This window comes from Bombyx mori, chromosome 1, assembly GCF_030269925.1.
Source record: "Bombyx mori chromosome 1, ASM3026992v2".
Taxonomy (NCBI): domain Eukaryota; kingdom Metazoa; phylum Arthropoda; class Insecta; order Lepidoptera; family Bombycidae; genus Bombyx; species Bombyx mori.
In genome coordinates, this window is record NC_085107.1 from 3,740,687 (window position 1) to 3,761,527 (window position 20,841).

Consider the following 20,841-nt stretch of genomic DNA (forward strand, 5'->3'; position numbering starts at 1 on the left):
TCGTATACTGTTCCACGATATACTATGTTACGAAATATATAGATCGCAGGTAGTCTAGCGTCGAACAATCAGTTCTCCACATTAATTAAAATAGGGACGATTCGCACTTGACCGATTGGTATGGGGAACAGTTTCCTGTCAAATGGCTATTGCGCCTGGATTGACTAATCAACATTTACTTGAGTCATAAAGCGGAGATTGCATTTTGATTCATTGTTCGATATTATGTTCTAAAATCGAGATTATATTTTCACGCTACTGAAAAGTGTTTTAGTAGTAGCATTCAAAACTAAATATTTCAATAGCTCAAAATTAAATAACAGGACCTTAACCTGAAAACTAAAATCAACAACAAGAATTAAAGGCTATATATAGTACGAGGGCGACACTGAAAATTTCGGGAATTAACGAAGTGACACAACATTACTATTTAAAAATGTATTTATTGCTTTTCGAAGTATTCTCCGCGAAATTTGACACATTTTTCCATACGATGGAACCAATAATTGAAGCAACCATTCCATTCGGAAGTTGGGGTCTCCAAAATGGCCATTTTGTAGGCGTCCACAACAGCTTCTTCAGGTGATGAAAATCTCTGTCCACGCAATTTATTCTTTATTTTAGGGAAAGTATAGAAATCATTAGGGCTTAGGTCGGGGCTGTACGGCGGATGGTCTAATAATTCTATGTTTTCTTGCTCTAAAAACTCTTTTGTTCTGTACGCGGTGTGAGAACTCGCATTGTCGTGATGGAGAATGATGCGGCGGTTGCAGTTCTCTTTACGGAGTTCAGAAACGACCTGTGGCAAACAAATGCTAGCATACCATTCTGCATTAACCGTTCTTTGTCCTTCAAGAGGAATAGTCGTAACATGGCCGGTTTTGGAGGCAAACGTGGCCACCATTTTTTTTGCAACACTCCCTGAGCGAACAATTTTTGTTGGCTTTAACTCATTTTCGAACACCCAAACTCGTGACTGGTTTTTTGTTTCGGGTTCGTACGCGTATATCCAGGATTCGTCACCTGATACAATGTTGTATACAGCATTTGAGGATCCTGCGTGGAATCTTTCGAGAGTTCTGACGCACCAAGTAACGCGAGCCGCTTTTTGCTCTTCACAGAGCGAATTCGGTATCCATCGGGAAAACAACTTTTTTACACCTAATTGTTCATGCAAGATTATTTGTATTTGACTCATGCCAATGTCTAAAGTTGCCTGAATTTCGCGGTATGTCACATGTCGATCTTCCTCAATCAGCTTACGCACAGCATCAACGTTTTCTTGGGTGACTGCAGTTTTTGGACGACCTTGACGGGGATCATCACTGAGCTTGACACGGCCACGTTGAAACTCAGCAAACCCGCGATAAATTGTGGTTTTGAATGGGGCTTCATCACCAAATGCAGAAATCACCCGGTCAACACACTGTTTTTGTGTTAAACCACTTCGAAAGTCATAATAAATCATCGCTCTTGAATTTTCTCGAGTCAATTCCATTTTCTCAACGACTAAACAAGTTTGACAAAACCTCGTGACAAGACCGAGAATCTTTTTTTAAATAAATAAATGGTATTCGATTTTTAAAACCAAGGAGTTTTCAATTAAAAAGATTTTAATATGACAGGAACAGTGGAAATATTCCATTACCGATACTTTTAGTGCAGCCTAGTAGTAACGATACTCAATCCTACCGCTGAGTTTGAACAACTTCTTGGCAGGGACGAAATTCAATATTCAATACCCAAGAGGCAGTACAAAATAACTTTGAAGAGTTTGTTGGCTCCCATACACCTGACTTGAGATGCATCAATACCATGGATGTAATATATTATATATTAATATTTTGATTGATGGTATTAAAAAACGTTATAACAAAAATGAATTTCAATTTACAAAACGTTCATTTCATAGATTTTTAATTTCAACATGACATTTTTAATTTCAAATTTCTTGAAGATTTCAATTACTAGGTGTATGTAGAAGTTAGTTATTTCCAATCAATTTTTGTGTGGGCATAATTTGGCTTTTGCGCTGTCTACTACATTCACTGCATTGTAAATTTCGTTAAGAACATCGAGATTGGTTGTCTTTAGGACTTAGCTCTTATTAGATCGACTTCTTTCATTTACCGAGGACACATATAAAGGATAGACGGAAAACTCTTAGAGGAAATATTATTTCAAGTTAATCGAAACTTGAAATTGAATTCTCACTCTTTTACAACTTTGTTTTATTGGCTGGTTTCTGTGCAGCTTCGTGTAGTGAAGAATTCTTTGAAATCCGTTTGAAACATTTTGTATCCAAAGGCTTTGTGATTATTTTGTAATTTACTTTTACAAATTACTTTTATACGTTTCGACAACTTGAAATTATTTTAGCGAATTCTATTAGCTGGTACGCCGCGCCGGCTATGCACTACTCAAACCATAAATAAAATTTAATTTTTCATTTTAAAACAAACGAAGTCTCAAAGACCGCGAAGTACTGTTTGAATAGTGCAAGCTATAGAAATATACTTGTATAGCATCCTTTGAAATATCGAATATAAATGTCTATCGCCAACAACACATTTTGCTGAAATGAAGTGCATATATTTATGGGATCATATCACGACGAGCATGTACACACAGTCCTACGCAACGCTATACGATGTAAATACAATGTGAAGATAAAATAGAAAGTAATACAATAATACTTTAACTTCTCTATAGTTGAAGAAACAGCTAAAGAAATTAATGCTAATAAGACTGAGGCAGCGACCCACACAAGTCTAAAGCTTAATAATACGAGCTCACTTATATGAAATTTATTTTTATTGCTTTCATAGGTCGACTGATATCTGCTACAACGGATGGCAAGTGATTATTTTCACTAATCACATATACACCAGGAAAATCAAGTCTCTATTGAAGATTCTTTCCAAACCAAAAGAGTACTTAATGGTAGGCAGCGGCTTGGCTCTGCCCCTGGCATTGCTGACCTCCATGAGCGACGGTGACAACTTTTTAATTTTTTTATTGTCCTTGTAGGTAGACAAGCGCACGGCCCACCTGATGGTGAGTGATAACCGTCACCCTTGGACTTCAGCAATGCCAGGGGTAAAGCCAAGCCGCTGCCTACCGGTTAATACTCTCCACAAGCCTCGTTTGAAGAAGGCCATGTCATAGCGCTCGGGAAGCCCCGGTGATGAAACGCCGTGGAGGAAACACCGTAAACTTACCATCAGGTGAGCCGTATGCTCGTCTGCCTACAAAGGCAATAAAAAAAACATATCGCAGTGCCCCGGGAACATATTGTCTAGACTATAAACCAATAGATCTACACAAGCTGTCTCAGTGTCCACTTCAGACATTACCAAAATAGATTCATAAATAGTTGTTTAATTCTTTAAAACACTTGAATTAAGATCTTTTCAAAGGCATTACATTACAATACAAAAATATTTGTTTTTGTTTTCAACAATAGGTTCTAAGTACTTGCTATGCGGGTACCTGTAAAGTCTTCTAATTTATTCTCTGCGAAAATGAGATACAGATAAGAAATGAGTACGCTTTCTTATCTATACTAATATTATAAAGAGGAAAGATTTGTTTGTTTGTTTGTTTCGAATATGCTCCGAAACTACTGGACCGATTTGAAAAATTCTTTTTCCATTAGAAGCCGACATTGTCCCTGATGAACATAGGCTACTTTTTTTATTTTATTTTTTTGGTTTCATGTCTGTTTTAATGTTTCCGAAGCGAAGCGAGGGCGGGTCGCTAGTTCAATTATAATTATAATTTTATTTATCTTAATTATGCTTTATTCGTATTTTCTAATAACTATCTTCCTTATGTTAATGAAGCCATAATCGTAGCTGTAGTGATAAAACAAATTACAGTTATGATCAACATCAACTGATATTGCGTCAATAAATATATTTTTGTCAATAGATCGCATGTTGTCGCTATAGTTCTCTATCGCTCATCTGTGGCTACCACCCATTTTTCAAAGTATGCGTCTACGACAAAGATTAAATTTAAACACAATATCTTCGTAACACCTTATTTATGCATTACGAAGACTCATTTTCATCTCATACATAAATTTACCTGAGATTGTTTTCCTTACTAGAAATATATTGAAAGTCTAGACGATTAATCTATTTTGATACACTTATACATAAATGGAAAAATCGCCTCAAAAGAAATCCTCTTAACCTCGTTTGCTTTGGGAAAAATAAATTACAGGGACTAATATATATATGGCGGTCAGACGTAATAAGATACTATTTAAAGCATGCTTTTCGGGACGCCAATATATATTTATGAAGGTGCTCAAAACTAAGGCCTCTTGCAATTCGAAACTGATGACAAGCGATGGTTGTCTGAAAATTAAATGTAGATAGGAGTTTTCTTATCAACATTACAACTTAATACGGTTCGTAATTACACTGATGGTAGGACCTCTTGTGAGTCCGCACGACTAGGTACCACCGCCCTGCCTATTTCTGCCGTGAAGCAGTAATGCGTTTCGGTTTGATGGGTGGGTCAGCCGTTGTAACTATTAGAACTTATATCTTTTTTTTTTTTTATTGCTTACTTGGATGGACGAGCTCACAGCCCACCTGGTGTTAAGTGGTTACTGGAGCCCATAGACATCTACAACGTAAATGCGCCACCCACCTCGAGATATAAGTTCTAAGGTCTCAGTATAGTTACAACGGCTACCCCACCCTTTGAACCGAAACGCATTACTGCTTCACGGCGGAAATAGGCGGGGTGGTGGTACCTACCCGTGCGGACTCCCAAGAGGTCCTACCACCAGTATATCTCAAGGTGGGTGGCGCATTTACATCATAGATGTCTATGGGCTCCAGTAACCGCTTAACATCAGGTGGGCTGTGAGCTCATCCACCCATCTAACCATAAAAAAAAACTCCATAGAAATTCGTTTAAAGGACGTAAGTTTATATAAAATCTGAATCTAAATTCTAATGTCATATGATAATTATTGAATACTCATAATTACGTAACTTCAAAAATATCATCAAAAGACCATTTTATTCGCTTATTGTGTGTTATAGAACAATTTCTATGGCTTAAGAAAAAAAAAAAAAATACATATGTGCAATTCACACGTGGTAGAAGTGAAACCTTCCAAAATTAAAATACAAATATCCTAAACGTCTTAAGTATATGTAAAATTTTGTCATTAGTAAATAATTGTAAGGTAGCGCCCTCTGTGAATTGATATTTTAATTTCACGTATAATCCTAAATTAAAATTCACTACAAGAGCTTTCATACACACGTTAGTATTAAAAAATCTCACAGATGGCGCTGTATTAAATAGTATGTATATTTCTGTCTCATTCTTTGCTGGCTTCATCCTACACATTTTTGTATTTGTGTCTCTTACCTGTCGTTTTTTCCGTTGCATCCGGTTTGAAATCACAACGATTCTAAAGGAGTTTTCACTTCAAAAAACAATGATCGAAAAATCAAATGAAAACCTATTACGAAATCAACTAATCTTTTTTTTAGATTTATACATATTTATATTTAAGTTAGACGTAAAATACTTCGCTTAAAGTTTAAATTGCTTAGCTTACGCACATAAGAGGAATGAGTTAGTTCTCTTCAATTCGCACTTCGAATTGCCTCGTTTTTTGTACGGAGTCGTCCTTTTATATTAAATTATCAGCAACATCGACTTAGAATTCTACGAGAAAAAAATAACCGCGTTCCCGTAATCTCATCAAAGCTTTTCAGACACTCGTCGACTTCAAAATGCAATCATAATATTTTTTACGTTTTTTTTTTCAAACGAACCGGTGGTTGTTTCGCAATATTTAAAGTAAATTTGTTACTGGGAAATTAATATTTTTCATTTTTTATTGCCTTAAGCGACTTTGCTTTGAACAGAAAGAGTTTATTTTAGAGAGACTTTTCGAAGGCTTAGCTAGAAACGGTGGATGAGCTCCAGGGCTCAGATGGAAGAGGAATGTTTGCCAACAACTTCACGAGCTGATGCTTCTTGAGTAATCGCGGGGTAATTCTTCTTGAGTAATTTACTGGTGATAGGACCTCATGTGAGTCCGCACGGGTAGGTACCACCACCCCGCCTATTTCTGCCGTGAAGCAGTAATGCGTTTCGGCTTGAAGGGTGGGGCAGCCGTTGTAACTATACTGAGACCTTACAACTTATATCTCAAGGTGGGTGGCGCATTTACGTTGAAAATTTCTATGGGCTCCAGTAACCACTTAACACCAGGTCTGAGCTCGCCCAGCCAACTAAGCAATAAAAAAAATCGGACTCGCAACCAACTGAGAAGATCCGGTGAGAAACTAAAGAGATTAAAAGCCGTCATCACCTAGTTTGCCCAGGCGGTCACCAATCCCAGCACTGACCACTTCCGATGCTGCTTGACCTCGATTGTCAAACGAGAACGGCGGGTGAGTATCTCTGGCTATAGAATAAGATTGTTCATAAGTGCTCATAATTGCCAGCACGTTATGATCACGTTAACCTCTCTATTTATTTTAATACTTACTAACTCGCAACCTGCGTTCACTAATTAATAAAGTGATTATCAAACGTGCATGATGTAAGTGGAAAAGCGTTCCGTTTCGTTGCAGACACACTCACCAGGAAACTGTACAAACAAAACGTGCATTGTCACAAATGTCCCATAATAGGAGAAACTTAACACCATTGTTCCCCTACTCCTATACATATAATATATATATTAAAATGGCCGCTTTATTTGTGTTTCATAAAACATTTCCATTCGTACGCTACCAGCTGAAAGTATACAAATAAACTGCCTAGCTTACACAAAAAAAAATGAAATTTTATTACCTGCCAATATTGTTTAGGTTTATAGAGTTGGCTACATCGCAGGATGCAAAAGAAATGGTGCACGGTACAGGCATGTTGAATGGTGTTTCATTGCCAAAATTAAATCGAAGCTATAAAAAGAATTATTACGACATAAAACAAGAACGAAGATTTTGGCCTGCAGCGCCCAAGGAAAGTCGCTGTGAGTGCCAAAAATCATATTACAATTCTCTTCTGTTACATGAATTGCTTAACATTGCGTATAACTATATATCGTCATCTCTTTTACGCGCCAGCATTTCAATGGTGATGGTATACTCTCTTCTTTGTCTCCACCTTACCTCACTAGGTGGGATCGGCACAGCAATTATTTTTTTTCTATTCTCTTGTATCAGCCGTCATCTCAACACTCACTCCTCTCCCTCTCATATCGTCGTTTGAACATACCATCCATGTCTTCTTCGGTCGACCTCTTCCCCCTCTACCGTGCACTACCATTTCCATACGTCTCCTAGTCACATGCTTGGCGATGATATATTGTGTTATTGATTTAAAATTGTGACGAAGTATTCCTATCGAAACAATTATGTAGTACAGTAGTAGAGTTTTCTTTGATTTTCGACAGTCTTAGATACAAATGATAGCTATTTTTACGGTATAATCTTAGGTTTATTAATTACAAGTTATTTTTTCTGACGCTTCGAATGTTTAACGTCGAAAAAGCCGTAAAATTTCCATGTTTCATGCTACAGCCTAATTTGTGTCTACACTTCATTTACATACTTCATACATACATTGTCTACGTAACGTAATTAACATCTTGTTTCCATTCTAAGAACCGACAATACGCACGCGAATTAAACTATACGTACCAAGGTATACCTTATTTTATATGAATCCAAATTCTATAAAAGTTTCACACTTTTCTATGTATCTTTCACTCTTTTATCAGCTTGAGCAAATACCTGTGTTACGGAATCATGCAACGTATTTTTTAACAACTTCAAAATGTTTAATTAACTTAAAAAAATTGCAAACCTTTCAAGGACCGACTACAAACCAGAAATTTTATTACTTTGACCTAATACTTTATTATACTTCAATTTTTCAACCAAGTTTTTAGTAGTAGTTTGGAGAGTACTTAACGGTAGGCAGTGGCTTGGCTGTGGCCCTAGGATTGCTAACGTCCATGGGCGACGGTAACTACTCACCACTAGGGGATCTGTATGCTCGTTCTATCTCCAAGGGCAAATAAAAAAAATACACTTCAATTTTCCAACCAAGTTTTTAGTGTAGTTTGGAGGGTACTTAACAGTAGGCAGTAGCTTGGCTGTGGCCCTAGCATTGCTAACGTCCATGGTCGACGGTAACCACTCACCACTAGGTGGTCTGTATGCTCGTCTACCTCCAATGGCAACTAAAAAAAAACACTTCAATTTTTCAACCAAGTTTTTAGTAGCAGTTTGGAAAGTACTTAACTGTAAGCATTGGCTTGGCACTAGCATTAGCACTTAGCACTAGCATTGCTAACGTCCATGGGCGACGGTAAACACTCACCACTAGGTAGGGCAATTAAAAAATGGCAATCCAAGGGCAATTAAAAAAAATACTTCCCTGCTGGTATTGTTTGGTGACTTTCTTATTCGTTCGGTCGTTTTTTTGTATTTCCAGTCCTCTCGCTTTTCACTGTAGTGACATTCCCAAACGGTGGTTGCGCTGGAGCCTCCGGTGACAACGGCACCTGTATGACAGCAAGAGAATGCTCAACCAGAGGTGGCTCTGCTAATGGATACTGCGCCAACGGCTATGGACTGTGCTGTATCTGTGAGTATCAATTATCAAAGAACGAGCCAGTATTACGTGAGTGAAGTCACTTAATAACCAATACTGGTGGTAGGACCTCTTGTGAGTCCGCGCGGGTAGGTACTACCGCCCTGCCTATTTGTGCCGTGAGGCAGCAATGCGTTTCGGTTTGAGGGGTGGGGAAGCCGCTGTAACTATACTTGAGACCTAAAAGCTTATATTTCAAGGTGGCTGGTGCATTTACGTTGTAGGTCTATGGGCTCCAGTAATTACTTAACACCAGGTAGCCTGTGAGCTCGTCTACCCATCTAAGCAATAAATAAATAAAAACGTAAAATACGAAAACGGAATTTTCTTTTTTTGCCTACCTATCTGCCAGTAGCTTTGAGGATATATTATGGCTGATGGGCGCGCCCACGGAGCTCAACCTGGGAGGGTTTGCTAATATATGCACTAGCAAGAAGCTTCTTAAAAAAGTGCCTCGCTGATTCTACCACTGGACCGGTATCGCGACGCATTCAGACAAATCGGTAAGAAGCTGAGGGGTTCGAAGACTCCACCACCTATCGAACAGATGCACGAAATCGCGGCCCATTTAGTGTCAAGTGGTTACCGGAGCTGATAGAAAATTACCTTATTATTATTAGCCCCTTGGAAATTACCGTTTAAGCAACGGCTTTCCCATCTCGTAAGGCGGAACTGACTACTATTTCGCGGCAGAAATAGGCAATAGTGCTACTCTACTAATACGTTGTTACAACACAATCTACAACTAGATAAAAAAACGATTTACTTTAATTGTATCATATAAGCTTCGTGTCAATATTTCTCGAAAAGCTTTAACGAATTTTGCTGCTATTGAGTTCAGAAATAAACGTGATTAGTTTGGAAAACAAATCGATTGATTACCTCAATTATCTTCAGTCATGACATCGTGTGGGAGTACGACGTCTGAGAATGGAACTTACTTCGTCAGCTCTGCGTATCCTTCATCGTACGACGGTACGGGATCCTGCGAACTCACTGTCATAAAATCACATCCTGACGTATGTCAGATAAGGTAACTATGTCTGATCGTTCCCACGTTTATTTATTTACACGTAACGGTTATCCTGCCACATCTTGGCCTTTCCATATCGGTCGATTTTTTTTATTTCAATTACAATAAAACCCAAAAACAAATCGCGATTTGAAAATTCTTAACTTTTTTATACAACCCTTGTTTCTGCCTTTACTACTATACTAATAGCTACTACTATACTAATAGCTACTAATATACTAATAGCTACTACTATACTAATAGCTACTACTATACTAATAGCTACTACTATACTAATAGCTACTACTATACTAATAGCTACTACTATACTAATAGCTACTACTATACTAATAGCTACTACTATACTAATTGCTACTACTATACTAATAGCTAACGCAGTCATGCTTTTGAAATGTAAGTGTCGGACCTAGTATCTCGTTCTTATTGTTTTTGTTAAACCTTCAACAGATTAGATTTCGATCGATTCACAATCGCGGGACCCGAGCCAATAAACCATGTCTGTAACCAGGACCAGTTCATCGTGTCCGGTGGTAACCCGGTCCCCGCCATCTGCGGAGTCAACCAAGGGCATCACAGTTGAGTATAGCCAAATACAAAACTGTAGAAATCAAATATGTACAAAGTCCAGCCGAGTCGGACCGTCTTCGAAGAAACTCGGAGTGGCGATATTAAATTCAAACAAACTTCAGAATCCAAGCGCTACGAAGTCCAGTCAAACTCAATGTATTTACTCATTAATACAGCATCAGCCGTATTGGGCATTGAATCTGTGAAAATAAACTTAATTATTAAGAAATTCATTACTCTGTAAGCTACGTCGAAGTTTTACTACGGCTATGTACAAGTTATTATTTTTTCTTTATGTACATATATAAAGGTTTTTGAATATAGGAATGACAACACTTACAACGCTATTACAATAAGATGTCGCCTTCATAGATCTTGACATTTCAATGATTACATATTTTCGCTCCTTAACTTTAAATTGGGTTGCGTACATTAAAATGCTATAACTTTGAGATAACATACCTACTGTATAATCTGAACTGAAATAATTGGTTCTCACCAGCGAGAGGGACATAGTTATCTTCGTCCGCACCATCTGAAAGTACCGTGGCGGGTCCATATGGACCTATTCCCCAGTGAAGGTGCTAATCCGTGAAAATGTTTTCCTCCAGTGTACATAGACGCGGGCATCGGAACAACAAATCCGGTTAAGTTAACATTCGTAACCAGCGGGAATACGTTCGAAAGAATCTGGAAAGTCAAAGTCACGCAGATTCCTTGCAGTTCAACCTATAAGGGTGAGTTATGAATTTAATGAATCATCAATATGTAAGTACGGTATCTTTTTACGTCAACGAGTGCACAAGAAAGGCCATAAGTAGTACGCGAGGAATGGCGACGTCTTGCGAAGCGCTCTACCCGCAATGATAGCCACTCTGCCAACAGTGCAAACGACTAGGATGAAGATGGTATCTTTTGTTGGACTTACAAGATTTCTATGACTGTCTAAGCTATTTCAGTACACCATTATTTGTCCACCCGATTACCTACCCGTGCACGCTCACAAGTCGCCTCACGAGCATTAATTCGCAGATATTTTTTATTACACGATAATATTCTTTCATAGTAGGAGTTATTCGTGAATATAAGCTAAGTACGTTTATTCATTAGAAAAATTAGTACCCGCCTGTAATTTGAACAATGGCCTAGTCGCATCGCTTAATACGAGTACGTCGTGTTTCTTATTTTCTTATTCTTTAAACTTTGACGAATTGTTTGTAATTACAAAACTAGGTAAAGATCATTCATCATATGTTTTTAAGTCAGTGTGTTACTGTCAAACGAAGTATGTTAAGGCGTACATTATTTCATTTAGTATATTAATTGAAATCCACAGTAAATTATTGAAGATTTTCACATTTAGTTAATGGATTCTTTTCGCGAGTTTATAATAAAGAATAGATAGAGACATGGTCACACCGATCAAAATCAATTTTTTTTCCTACCTATTCTAGTAACCTCGAAGGGTTATTCTAGATCTACCGAACTAGTAGGTGAGCTCACGGGGCTCAACCCGGAAGTGTTGCTGATACTGGCCCTAGCAAGAGCAGTGCTTCGCAGAATTTATCACCGGATCGGAAACGCGGACCCACTGAGAAGATCCGACGAGAAACTTAGTGGGCTGTATCTATGGGTTAATTTACTCGTCGAGCCCTTCGTCGCAAGTGACGGGTTCGGCGAGGACAGTGATTGGAAAAATCAATGCAATTGAGGGCTTGAACTCGTAATGGTGGGAAATGTTGCCATTAAATTTTGATTGTCACTTCACTCTTGGTCAGCTCACGTTTTTAAGAGAAACATTTCAAAGATGGTACCTTAATTATTCCCAATGTTTTAAATACCTGTTTAAATGATAACAGCTGACGAAGGCTGCCTCCAGTACTACACGGGCGTGTCTGGTCAATTACGCTCTTTCAACTATGACCCAGCCTCAGGATTCCAGCTGAGTAATCAAGACTACGGCATCTGCATCAGAATGGAGAGGAACTTCTGCGGTATCCTGTACACCGCCTGCCCCGACCAAGGTATATTTAAAATTAAAAGTCTTTAAAAAAATTTGCACGCTTCTGACAAATCCTATTAAAATGTGAGTTAATATAAACATTGGACATCCACAAGCACCGTGCTACAGGATCCAGACCTCAAATATCTTTAACAAACATTTTATAATCACATTGTTCTGGGGATCGGTGACCTTTATATTTGTACTGATGCTTGATGACCGCTTGTATTTTCCAGTTTATTACATAGCTAACCACGAAACCAATCGAATCTCAATGAAGGCGTATATCTTATATAAATATAAATAGGGTCAATTTTGGAAATGATTACTTAAGAAAATTTACTTAATATAATTTTGTACTTAACTTGAGGGCTGACAGACACTCTTGAAGGTCAAGTTAAGACCGGCCCAATAAACGTTATCATTCTTAACGGAATAAATGTAAATATTAGTTACAAATATTGATAGGTCGGGCCTAGATGAGTCTCCTCGATCTGCGATCTGTGATAGTTGAAAAATAAGGTTTCAATAAAATCCTAGTAAGCAGACAACGAAAGGTGACATGATTGTCTAATTTCGAAGGCATCTATATATTAATACGTGAAGCAAAAACTTTGTATCCCTTTTTACGAAAATTACGCGGACGGAGGAGTATGAAATTTTCCACACTTATAGAGAATATAGAGAAGAAGTGCACAATGCAATTTTTTTTTTAAAATATGCAAAAAAGATACATTAAATCAATAAAAAAAACATTACACACACTACATACCATGTATTTGACGCACACACGCATGCATACTATTTATTGTCAAACTTTTGTTCTTGACGTCTGTGGTCAAATTGAGAATAGATTAAATATTGTTTGTCTTTATTAATATTTTTTTAATAGTGTAGCCTTGGCGAAATTTGTGATTATATATAAAATACAATCACAATAGTGTACAAACTTACAATTCCAATTAATTATAGTCGAATTTCGACTACTGCGGGACCTCTAGTTAAATAAAATTAGACAATTACGTCACTTATTTCTCTCAGGAATACTACATATTTTATACACTCGCGAGGTACGAGGCTTCTTTTAATTTACAATCAATTTACGATTGTAAAATTATATTTAAGTGATCATTTACTCAATAATTTGTTTTAAATTTACTTTTTTAATTTCTCATCGAAAACATCAATATCTTAATGAGTGTATAAATTTAATGATAAACTAAAACTTTAATTGTCAATTATTTTAAAAGTAATTAAGGATGACCTTTAATGTTACCTTTGGTTGTTTGGTTGATGCTAAGAATAGACTTGATATCCTATTTTTGGGCCACGGAAACTTATTCATAATGTCGGGATAATGAGAAAACTTCGATATACATAATTGGAATTTGGTAATACTATATTCAAATAATAAATAATTCGTGTACCTAGTATTTCTGGAAATAGATTTTGTTAAATATAAATTTAAACGCATGTAAATTTGATTAGAAATTCTCTTCTAGCACGAGTACATCATTGGTTAACTTGAGTAGAAGTCTCATTTCCCTCACAGCATTGGGATTACTTCGGTTCAACAACGATCGTGATTTCGCATTCCCAAACGACCTTTGATATTAAAATGAGGATTTTATCGGATGTTATAGATGAGGAGCACTAGCGAACTGTGATTGTTTTATTCTCTTTATGATTTTATTGCGCGAAGATTTCCAACGGCTTGTAGGCTATCGACTTCGAGTGCGTTCTGCGAAATAAAGGACGAGAAAATACCTTTTAAGTCTTCCATAAATAGATACACTCATTACAATCGATTTCAATAAGCCATTTTCGATGGCTGTTTCAGTATGGTGCTTTCAAAAGTTAAGCAGCTTTTATAGACAAACGAGCACCCACACCTCGTACCTGATGGGAATGGTCACGGATGACTGGAATACCGTCCGGATTTTTTTGGACCGTTTTATCGTCTCATGCTTTTCGTAATATTAAACTGATTACACTTGTATGTGATTATTCATGGCGAAATGTATTTTAATGCAAAGCCGCGATTTCTATTCTAAGCCGCGATTATTTAACATTTTCATTAACGACTAGTGGTCCCGCAGTAGTCGAAATTCGACTATAATTAATTGGAATTGTAAGTTTGTACACTATTATGATTGTATTTTCAACGCCAAGACTACACTATAGAAAAATATTAATAAAGACAAACAATATTTAATCTATTCTCAATTTGACCACAGACGTCAAGAACAAAAGTTTGACAATAAATAAATAATACGCATACGTGTGTGGGTCAAATACATGGTAGTGGGTGTAGTGTTTTCTTTATTGATTTAACGTATCTTTTATGCATTATTTAAAAAAATATTAGCATTGTGCACTTCTTCTCTATAGTCGCTATAAGTGTGGAAAATTTCATACTCCTCCGTCCGCGCAATTTTCGTAAAAAGGGATACAAAGTTTTTGCTTCACGTATTAATAATATATAGATACTGCATGTACATTCGATGGTAGTTAATTGATTAAATTGTATCTCGTAGTGGATGGTCAATCATGTTGAGTCGCCTTGGGGCTGAGTCGAGGAAATGTAAATTTAATTACTTAATTCCACACATGCAGTTCTGAAGTAAGTCAACGTAAATATAGATATATGAGTATTCCTTGACATTTCTTTTTGCATGACAGTTTTCTTCCCTCACGTATATAATGACCTCAAATCGTGCGAGCGTTTGTAAGTTGCACATAGTCAACCCGTTTAAGTAACAAAAAAATTGTCAACATGCTTTGAACATTGGTATCAAATATTTTATAAGATTTGACAAAATCTAAATACTCGCTAATGAGAAGAAATTGATTCGACATGTGGTTCGCGAGGCTATGGAACTCAAACAGAACGCCCTAACTTGAATAAAGAAGATGTTTAGTATTTATGAGACATCTGAATTCCAATTATCGTGAAGACCAAAACTTGACTCGAACAAACCTCGAGATACTATTAGTTCGTTTTGTATGGAATTAAATTTAGAAGTCTTAGAATATTTTTATAGAGAAATAGACGGTGGTTATGACAATATTCAAATGTCATCGAACGACGCCTTAGTCATCCGTGACCACGAAAATAATCTAGGACGATGGTATCGACTTAGATATTTTACAGACAACATGTAATGAATCTGATTTTAATGGCATCTCTCATCTTCAACCGAAGATAAGATAGTGTAAAGATAATTAGTAAGGTACCCAGCTCGAATCTCGCCTTATGCCGATTATTCACGTAACTAAGAAAGCACCCGATAATTAATATGTTAGATCTCGTACCGCCTCAAAATTACTGTTATGATTTTCGTTAATTGATTCTTATTTAAGCTATCTCATAAACTAAAATGCAAAGTGAAATAAAAAACGTCAAATGTCTTTAATTTCAGTAAACAATCGCTCAAGATCTTTCACTTTGAGCGGAAACAGCAACAATCCAGTCAACTCAATGATTGGTTCCGGAGCTGGACCCAACAACTGCGCGAATGATTGGCTGCTTGTACCTTGTGCGGCAAACGTTGGCCGGATTCAGCCCAATCAAGCTCTTTGCACCGATAGGATCTGCGGCGGGACGTTCTCTGCTGATCTGTCAATGCAAGCCTCGCAAGTACTTAGTAAGCGTCCTTTATTACACGAAGACATTTCCGTAACAGCTTTACCGTTGTTTTTATGGCTGTTTTTATTAGTAAGCGGTGTTCGTTGCCGTAGACTGACGTAACTATCCATCTAGGGACGTTGCACAAAGCCTGGAGATTTGTTTTTAATACTTTTTTATTAGTTTACGGCGAGAAACTAGCAGAAGGTCGTAAGGTGAGGTCTTCTATAAAGTTGACAATGTAAGTAAATTGCTCATGACCTACTACTACCTTGACAAACCTAAGTCATGCGTAATGCTAACAATTAAAAATGAACATACCTATTCAAAATTATTAAAGAAGACAAGAACATAGTATTCGGCCTCAATAGACACTAAGTAAGGTCAGTAGACTTTATTCTATGTTTCTAAAACTACTCAAAATAGCTATTTACGTTAAATTGCAATTACTTATTGCTGATCTAGAATTCTAGGTTGTAAATCTAGGATTACGGCGCAGATATGTTTTGGTACATAATATAAATCAATAAAAAATATAAATATATTCAAAATGGCGATGATATTATCAGCAGTGTTGGCTCTGCAGCTGGCATTGCTGACCTCTATCTAACGGTGGCCACTTTCCATCTGATGGACTGTATGCTCGTCTGCAAATAAAGACAATTAAAAAGTCTTCATGGAAATGTTCTTCAAAAGGCTTAGGTGTCTTTTTATTATTATTTTTATTTATTGCTCAGATGGGTGGACGAGCTCACAGCATACCTGGTGTTAAGTGGTTACTGGAGCCCATAGACATCCCCAAAGTAAATGCGCCACCCACCTTGAGATATAAGTTCTAAGGTCTCAAGTATAGTTACGTTACAACGGCTGCCACTCTTCAAACCGAAACGCATTACTGCTTCACGGCAGAAATAGACAGGGTGGTGGTACCCACCCGCGCGGACTCACAAGAGGTCCTACCACCAGTAATTACGCAAATTATAATTTTGCGGGTTTGATTTTTATTACACGATGTTATTCCTTCACCGTGGAAATCAATCGTGAACATTTGTTGAGTACGTATTTCATTAGAAAAATTGGTACCCGCCTGCGGGATTCGAACATAGGTGCATCGCTCAACACGAATGCACCGGACGTCTTATCCGTTAGGCCACGACGACTTCAAATTACGATGAACGTGCCTTCTTACTAAACATTTTAAAATGTCTCGTATAAATTACGCGTAGTCTGGAAAAAAAAGGTGCGTGATGAAAAAAAAAATTCAATAATGTGAGTGCCGCGTGTTATTCCCATATGTACATTTTCAAGGTTTTCGCCTAGCATGTTAAACTGCTATTTTAAAATATTATTGACACATTTTTATTAGCTTGACCTGTATCTTATAATTACCTTATCTGTAACGAAATTTATCAACGTAATTATTAAATACGGCTATGACCGATTCACATAAAAAAGTTAGACAGGTTATAGAGACCAATGAAAATACACGCCTTAAAGCCTAATTACCGCTAAACCGAAAGACAAAGTCTGCAATTTATTGTTAATATTTTTAATTGAGTCGAGTTTTTTGGTAAATGAAATCATTTATATTCTAGTTATTTGTCTGCCAATAAATAAAAAGTTCTATGTTGATTTTAGCTAAATCAAATCAAATAAATAAAATAAAAAATTCAACATAAATAAAGTACATACTTGCTAAACGTCAAAAAGAACTACCGCCAATTCACAAAAACTAGCCTCCGTCCCGAGAAGAACTGGCAACAAACTCAGCGGGCGTGTATTTTTTTTTAAATGTTAGTGGCTAAGATACTACTCGCGGCAGAAAAAGCACTGGACGATGAGACCGGTCTGTGGGTGCCTCAGAATACTGGTCATCGAACGGAAAAACAATATTGAAATAAAACGAATTCCTAGAAGAGAGGAATTGTTCATCTCACGCGCCAAACAGGAAGGACTTAATGAATGAAAACATATTCAATTCGTAACACCAGTATTAATACGTTTTCTTCCTTATTGATTCCTGAGGCGTCTAGTAAGCCCGCTCGGGTAGGTGTCACCGCCCTAACTATTTCTACCGTGAACCAACAATGCGTTTCGGTTTGAAAAGTGAAACAGCCGTTGCATTATAAAACTGAGAGTTATAACTCGTGTCTCTAAATAGGTGGCGGCATTACGTTCAGAATATCTATGAGCTTCGATGAACACTTAACACTAGTTTAGCTGTCAGCTCGTCCATTCAAATTTTAATTTTAAATTGCTAGATGGACGATCTCACAGCCCACCTGATGTTAAGTGGTTACTGAAGCCCATAGACATCTGTAACGTAAATGCGCCACACACCTTGAAATATAAGTTCTAAGGTCTCAGTATAGTTACAACAACGGCTGCCCCACCCTTCAAACCGAAACGCATTACTGCTTCGCGGCAGAAAGAGACGGGGCGGTGGTACCTACCCGTGCGGACTCACAAGAGGTCCTACCACCAGTAATAGTAATAATGTATAGGCAATAACAAAATATATAGATATTCATTACGGAATAACATCGTCCCGGACGTTATGTCGATCAATGTGCGCCCTCATGAAATGTTTGCTTACATTACGCGTATATGGACGCAGAAAGAAAAATGATTAAGCAAACACGATCTCCTCTTGCACTTTACAGTACAAACGTTTTTAATCCCCATCGCATTTTTGTTACGACAAACAAGCAAAGTGAAGCGTATACAAATCGGTGTGCTTAGTGCGAGTTTCTTAACGTACTCGATAGCGTAAAAGTTAAGCCGAATTTTTATGCAATTTAAACAGCGCCCAAACATACGCAAACGATCCCATTCCATACAAATATGAGCTAACTCTTACGCTATCGTGAACGTTAAAAAACACGCACTAAGCATACGGATGCTTCCGCTCGAACGCCGGACACTTCGATTGCACATGATAAAATCAAATCTGTCCCAGCACGGTACTACTCACTCACAATGGACGTGGAAATTGATTTTTAATTCTGTGTACCCGACTAAAAGCGTACGCTGTGATTGTTTCTCTCTTGTTCATATTGTTTCAATCGTAGTTATTATTGATGGCGACCGTTTACTCTTCCCGTTCGGTTCTTTTGGAAACACACCGCTTCGACTATGTATTTTAGATTGGTTAATAGCGTTTGCCTTTGCTTTCCGTATATACACCTATACAATAATAATCGCTGTAAAAGAAATAGAAATATAATTTAAAAACAATAATAAAATTTAACAAAAATAAAAACCGACTTCAATTATTAGAAAAAAAAAAAGATATTCCAAAACAAATTAGTATACACTAAAAACAATAATCATTGAAATCGGTTGGCGTGATATTGAGTTATTGAGTTATTCATCTATTTGTCGCGCACGTACTTAATGCAAATTTAAGACTTATATGGTTTTCTCATGGATACCATTATGAGAACTAAACTAAATTGAAATGGGACCATACCGGAAGCGTCAGCTTTCTAATAAAAAAAGAATCATCAAAATCCAGTCAAAAGATATGAAGAAACAAACAAAAAAACATACAGTCGAATTGAGAACCTCCTCCTTTTTTTAAGTCGGTTAAAACAGGCTTTAATGTCAAGTATTTTTTCCGGATCTGGCCTGGATTTTGGTCATTAGGCATTGACACGTTTGTGGCGGTTACCTATCACTGAATACAATATATTTGACAGATGCCTGAATCTTGCTAACGCTTTTTCAAGTTAAGTTCCGATGAATGACATTCAGAACGTCGGTCTACCGAGCAATAGCACTCGCTCGGTTCATGATTTTCCCTTTGACGTAAATCATAAACGTTTGCAAATTCATAACCAAATAGAATGTCTGGAAGAGGTTTGAAGATAACATCGTAACATACTGTTACACGCTGGGGTTCGGAATAAATAAAAATTCTACCGAATTACAAGTTAACACTGTATTAGCACTTAGAACACTTAAAACACTACACAGACACTTTTAAATTCTCAATTCGCTTCTTCTGCTTCGCTTCAGGTAGTCCGTTCGCTGTTTCGCTTCGAGTAGTTCCTGTCACTGACTGGCTGCGTGCCATCTCTATAACGCTTTTATAGGCGATACCACATCCCTAGAATTATCGAGAATATTCTACAAAAGTCGAGTATTGTGTTTTCGCTATCCGACAATAGATGGCGTTGTACCTCTCGAGCGTTCTAGATGCTACTAGATCCTTCGATATTCGTTCGACTATTCGACGATAGATGGCGTTACTCTTACCGGCGTAACAATACTCATAGAGTATAGTAGCATTTTCTTCGGTTTTCGCGTTTCGTTAGATACAATTATATGTAACTCAGATTTTACGATTTGTAATCATTTCGCGTTTATTATTTTCATTTAATGGTCGACGTTTGGAACACTTTAAAATTTACTTCATCATCGTCGTCTCTGTTTCCAAAGGGCGGGTCGCTATTATAATATATAATTTGATACAATTTAAATTTGTTTTTATTAATAGAACTAATGTACATCAATTTTCCATTCGTACAGGTACGGTGAAGCCGTTTCGGCTATGGTTCCACGCGGACAATGTGGAGGCGCCGATAGATGTTGACAACCGTGGATTCTGCCTCAATTTCGTTCAACAGCCTTGCACCAACAACGTAATTTAGTTTTAAATTGTATGCAATTAAAGTACACAATCCTATGAGCTCGTTTGAAAACAAACATTTGTGTAGACCTACGTAACTAAAACGTGTTTGCGCGGGTGTAACAATAGGGAATGCTGGTAAATGTCAAACGTGACAAATGATTTGGGGAAAGCGTTTCACATAAAACTTCAGGAGCGTCACAAAATTTACGTAAAGTATACATACGGCTTCACAATAAAACTTGAAGTCCCGTTAAGAATATTATTTCCGTATACATTCGACGAACAAAAAACTGAAATTTAGAACTCGTATCTCAAGGTGGGTG

The 20,841-nt window shown here is 37.2% G+C and overlaps 1 protein-coding gene across 1 annotated transcript; it reads left to right on the top strand.

Moving 5' to 3' along the window:
- The first annotated feature begins 6,897 nt into the window (after positions 1 to 6,897).
- On the top strand, positions 6,898 to 20,567 carry LOC101744434 (uncharacterized). Its single transcript, XM_012695986.3, has 8 exons — positions 6,898 to 7,024; positions 8,494 to 8,646; positions 9,550 to 9,685; positions 10,133 to 10,260; positions 10,864 to 10,989; positions 12,112 to 12,276; positions 15,677 to 15,901; positions 20,416 to 20,567. Exons 1-8 carry the CDS (start codon positions 6,898 to 6,900, stop codon positions 20,535 to 20,537), a joined length of 1,182 nt encoding a protein of 393 aa, XP_012551440.3. The 3' UTR covers positions 20,538 to 20,567.
- Positions 20,568 to 20,841: the final 274 nt, after the last annotated feature.